Source organism: Chelonoidis abingdonii, chromosome 3 (assembly GCF_003597395.2).
Source record: "Chelonoidis abingdonii isolate Lonesome George chromosome 3, CheloAbing_2.0, whole genome shotgun sequence".
Taxonomy (NCBI): Eukaryota; Metazoa; Chordata; order Testudines; family Testudinidae; genus Chelonoidis; species Chelonoidis abingdonii.
In genome coordinates, this window is record NC_133771.1 from 485,918 (window position 1) to 491,460 (window position 5,543).

The 5,543-nt window shown below is 50.3% G+C and overlaps 1 protein-coding gene across 2 annotated transcripts in view; it reads left to right on the plus strand.

The window, feature by feature from the left end:
• Positions 1-1,087: 1,087 nt before the first annotated feature.
• The window catches only part of IFT172 (intraflagellar transport 172), a 139,298-nt gene continuing 134,842 nt past the window's right edge, over positions 1,088-5,543 (plus strand). For both annotated transcript variants that reach the window (XM_075063516.1, XM_075063515.1), the window contains exons 1-2: positions 1,088-1,110; positions 2,750-2,893. In XM_075063516.1, the coding sequence (XP_074919617.1) occupies positions 2,774-2,893 (120 nt within the window). In that variant the 5' untranslated portion in view covers positions 1,088-1,110; positions 2,750-2,773. The remainder of the gene's footprint in view (positions 1,111-2,749; positions 2,894-5,543) is intronic.

Below are 5,543 nucleotides of genomic sequence, written 5' to 3' on the forward strand. Positions count from 1 at the left end.
GTACCCCCACACCTCTCAGTACCGCACCCTTGCTCCTCGCCTTCAATACCCCACACTGCCCCCGGCCCACCCACCCACCCTCAATACCCACACTGCCCCCCACCCCACCCTCAATACCCCACCCCACCCTCACTGCCCCCTCCGTACCCCCACACCTCAAGTACCGCAACCCTGCCTCGCCTTCATACCCACACATGCCCCCACACCACCCACCCCACCCTCAATTACCCACACTGCCCCCCACTCCCACCCTCACTGCCCCCACCCTCTAGCTACCCCCACACCTCCAGTACCGCACCTGCCCTTTCGCCTTTCAATTACCCACACTGCCCCCCCGCACAACCCACCCCACCCTCAACACCCCCATTCCACTCTTCATTTGCCCCCATCCTTCAGTACCGCACCCTGCCCTCGCCCCTTCAATATCCCCCGCCCCGCCCCGCCCCGCACTCACTTGCGGTGCCAGCAGGGCCCCAGTTCCGTTGGCGGCCAGGCGAGTCGGGGGTCCGCCAGCACGGGCCCGCTTCCCGCCGCCCGCAGCGCCTCCATCCCGGCGTTCTCTGCCGAAGCAAGCCCCTGTCTGGGGCGCTTGTGGGGAGCGGGCCAGCGCGCTGCTCCCGACCTGGCACACGACTGGGTCGTGGCAGAGCACGCGGACCTGGCTCTGGGGGCGGGGCTTGTCTGGGGAATCAGCCGGGTCTGGAGGCGGGCCAGGGCCTGTGGAAGAGGGTGTGGTTAACTGCTGATTGGAGGCGGGGCTCTGCTGGAATAGGCGGACGTTTGTAGCGTGAGGCGAAGCCTCCAGCCGTTGCACGTGAAAACCTTCTAGATTAGGGGAGCCCGTTGAGCGGAGGGCGGGAGTGTCTATGCATCTTACCGTCCGTCGCCCTGAGGGCGCTGCCTGGCCTGGCGCTATGCTGCGATGGCGGGGTCGCTTCCCGTGTACGCGTAGACCTGTTTTACGTTGCTGTTGGTGTTCGGCCGACTGTTACTGGGGGCAACTCGGAGGCAGGGAGCCGCGGAGCCAGAGTGGCACAGTGGCCAGGCTGTGTTGCCGAGGGCCTCGGGGATGCAGCTTGCGGGCACGTGCGGACGCTCCTCACCCCCCAGGTCAGCCGCGGGCAGTCGGGACCCAGGAAGGATCCGGGCGCCGGTGCGTGAGGGGCGAGGGCGGGCGGCGTCGGTCGGAACGTGGGGGAATAGTTTCACACGGCCGGGGCACAAACGGGCAAGCTGGCCTGTGGAACTGCCTGCCACAATCGACGTTGCTGAGCCCAGAGCCTAAGCAGCGCTCTCAGAGGGGTCCATTCAGAAACAGCTCGGGCTCGGGGTTGCGAGCCCAGGGCGGGGCTGGCGGGAACCTTTCCCTGGGGCAGGGCTGCCCCATCATGGCCACTTGTGGGTGATCTGCCACCTTCCGCTAAAAGCCGGTGGTGCTGGCCCGTGGGAGAGCAGGATACTGTGGACGGAGAGAGCAGGGTCAGCAAAACCTTTCAGACATGGTGTGCCAAGTCTTCATTGAGTCACTCTAATTTAAGCTTTCGCGTGCCAAGTAATACAGTTTAACGTTTTTAGAAGGTCTCTTTCTATAAGTCTATAACATATAATTAAACTAGTGTTTTATGTAAAGTAAACAAGGTTTTTAAAATATTTAAGAATTTTAATTTAAAATTAAATTAAAATGCAGAGGCCCCTGGACTGGTGGCCAGGACCTGGGCAGTGTGAGTGCCACTGAAAATCAGCTCGCGTGCCGCCTTTGGCATCCGTGCCATAGATTGCCTACCCCTGGAGTAGATGGACAAATGCAAAGTAATGCACGTTGGAAAATCCCAGCTGGGTTTCAGAGTAGCAGCCGTGTTAGTCTGTATCCTCAAAAAGAACAGGCGTACTTGTGGCACCTTAGAGACTAGCAAATTTATTTGGGCATAAGTTTTTGTGGGCTAAAACCCACTTCGTCCAATGCATAGAATGGAACATACAGTAAAGACGATATATGTATACATACAGAGAACATGAAAAGGTGGAAGTTGTCATACCAGCTCTAAGTGGCTAATTAATTAAGATGAGCTATTATCAGCAGGGGGGAAAAATACTTTTGTAGTGATAATCAAGATGGCCATTTCAGACAGTTGACAAGAAGGTATGAGGATACTTAACATGGGGAAATAGATTCAGTTTGTGTAATGACCCAGCCACTCCCAGTCTGTATTCAATCCCAAGTTAATGGTATCTAGTTTGCAAATTAATTCCAGTTCAGCAGATTCTCTTTGGAGTCTGTTTCTGAAGCTTTTCTGTTGCAAAATTGCCACCTTTAAGTCTGTTACTGAGTGACCAGAGAGATTGAAGTGTTCTCCTACTGGTTTTTGAATATTATGATTCCTGATGTCAGATTTTGGTCCATTTATTCTTTTGCATAGAGACTGTCCGGTTTGGCCAATGTATATGGCAGAGTTAACAATACCCTAACTATACATATAAAATGATGGGGTCTAAATTAGCTGTTACCACTCAAGAAAAGGGGGTCTTGGAGTCAATGGCTGTTAGCCAGGATGCGCAGAGATAGTGTCCCTACCCTCTGTTTGCCAGAAGCTGGGAGTGGGCGATGGCATGGATCACTTGATCGTTACCTGTTCTATTCATTCCCTCTGGGGCATCTGGCATTGGCCGCTGTCGGAAGACAGGATACTGGGGTAGATGGACCTTTGGTCTGACCATCTTCCAGACTGGCAATGGCTGTGTTTTCTTCCAGGATGGTGCTGCAAAGGTCACCTGCATGGCTTGGTCCTACAACAATGCCAAGTTTGCTGTCTGCACTGTAGACAGAGTCGTGCTTCTGTATGATGAGCATGGAGAGAGAAGGGACAAATTTTCCACCAAGCCTGCTGATGCAAAGGTAAAGAGATTGTTTGTTTGCCTGTGTGTAACTGGACACCCTACCCTCTTGGTCTGTGAGATACTGATATTTTGCATGCTGCTATGCAAGGCAGTTTTTTGGCAGTAGAAGAGCAACTTGTAAGTTGCTCCATACTTTTCAGAGGGCTCATAACAGCTTGAAATGCTACACCACATTTTGCACAGCCCCAAAGCACAGCCTCAAATGCTGCTCCCGTCAGAGTACAAACTACGTGGCCGAGACTGTTCCTATGCTGTTGTAAAGGGGACAGGGGTTGGAATGCTTAAGCAATATGCTGGATAATTATACCATCCCCTCTTTCCTGGACTTCAACTTAACTCTGTTGAAGCAGAGGCCAAAGTTCTGTCTTGTCAAAACTTTTCAGAAAGCATGACACAGAGTTACACCTTAGAGAGACTATTGTACACTTTCTTAGTAAAACAAGCAATGCACACCAAACACATTGTATATGGTATAAAGTATTGTAAATATTTTTTTGGAATACCAGGAATTACTTTTTAACAAAACTGTTAAACAATAAATGTACTGATTTTCCTTATACAGATGTTTCCCCTTTTGTTTTTGATGCAAACATTCAAATATAAAGTATCAGCATTTTTTTTTTTATACTTTAGCACACACACAGAATAGAATCAGAATATCAGGGTATAAGGGACCTCAGGAGGTCATTTAGTCCAACCCCCTGCTCAAAGCAGGACCAATCCCCAAAACACATTCCCTTCTGAACTCTTAGAGGTGATTTTTCAGTCTTTATAATATGATCATAGCGTGTGTGTACTGAGTGTCACCTGGACTTTTCAGAGCTTGAGAAATGGCAACTTTTCAGTCCTTTCAAATGCTTCACAACCGTGTCAGCAAACAAACAGCCTGGAAATATCTACAGCTAGCTTGGATTCCAGCATAGCTGACTGGTCCTCTTGGTGGCAAGTGAAACAGAAGTCTGTAGCCTGTACCAAAATAGTACAGGGTTTGGATCAGAATATAAAATATCAATTTCATAAGAACATAAGAATGACCATACTGGGTCAGACCAATGGTCCATCTAGCCCAGTATCTTCTCTTCTGACAGTGACCAGTGCCAGGTGATTCAGAGGGAATGAACAGAATAGGGAAGTTATCAGGCAATCCATCCCCTGTCATCCAGTCCAAGCTTCTGGCAGTCAAAAGTTTAGGGACATCCTGAGGATGGAGTTGCGTCTCTGACCATCTTCATAGAATCATAGGACTGGAAGGGACTACAAGTGGTCATCTAGTCCATCCCTCTGCACTCATAGCACGACTAAATATTATCTAGAGCATCCCTGACAGGCATTTGTCTAACATGCTTTTATGCCGTATTTATGATCTATTTAAATAAATGGTATTCTATTATTGTTTAACCATGCGATTAAAACTGCAACTAATTGTGATTATTTTTTTAAATCTCACGATTAATTGCGATTAATTTTTTTAATCGTTTGACAGCCCTAAAATAACGTTAAAACCCTACTGGTGCCAAATTAATATATCAGATTCAAGCAAAGTTTCTCACCATGTGCTTTCAGCAGTTTTACTGACCAAACCCTCTAGATCAGAACTCCTTCCCTCAGAATCCAATGAAGGCTTCCTTTGTTGCTTCAGGTGTAGAGAATGTGATGGGGAAGGGAAGAGAGAGCGGTATGTTGGGGTGTTCTCTCTTCCTTTTTATAGTTTCAGTCCCCCCTTTTGTAAAACATTTCCAGCTGGGTACCAGGAGACAAAAAGTCCATGTGGAAGGACATTCCCTGCTGCTTTTCTCATCTATTTGAGCTTCCTGTGTTTCCCGTTCCTACTTAATGACTCTGTTTACTGCAAATTAAGCAGAGCACACATTCCTTTGTGTAGGTCAGACTTTGCCAACGTCTGCTTGGGGAGAGCTGTGATTTGGAACATATGTTAATAACATCATACTGCAAAATCTTGTATCTTCACATAAAATGTTGCCACACATATTTTGCCAAACAATAATGACCAGCAAATTATGAGTTTTCAAATGATACTTCACAAGGAATACTTTGAACAAAGGTTATTACAATAGTGCAGGGGTTGGCAACCTATGGCATGTGTGCCAAAGACGGCATGCGAGCCAATTTTTAATGGCATGCTGGAGCCTGCCAGGACTCCAGCATGCCATTAAAAATCCTGCCCAGCCTGGCTCGCTCTCCTCTGCCCTCTGCTCCCCCCGCAGTGGCAGAGAGCAGAAGCATAGCCGTGCATACGGGATGGGCAAATGGCCCCACTCTCCGGGCATAGCAAGCCACGGGGTCCGTGCTCCTGGGCCGCGGGCCGAGCGCAGCAAGCTACTGGCCCCTCCCCCGCCTTCTTCCCTCCCCTGGAACCCTGCTGCCACTCGCAGTGCTCTGGGGGTTGGGGCTGCGCGCTCCCGCGGGGCAGCGTTTGGCTCCGCAGGGAGGCAGACACGCTCCCTGCTCAACTGGAGCTCTTCCGCCGCTGCACACAGTGCTCTGAGGGCCGGGGCTGTGCTCTCCCGTGGGGCAGCATGTCTGGCTCTGCGTGGAGCCTCAAGGTAAAGGGCCCAGGGCTGGGGGTGTTGGATAAGGGGTGGGGGCAGTCAGGGGACAGGGAGCAGGGTAGGTTGGATATGGGGGGG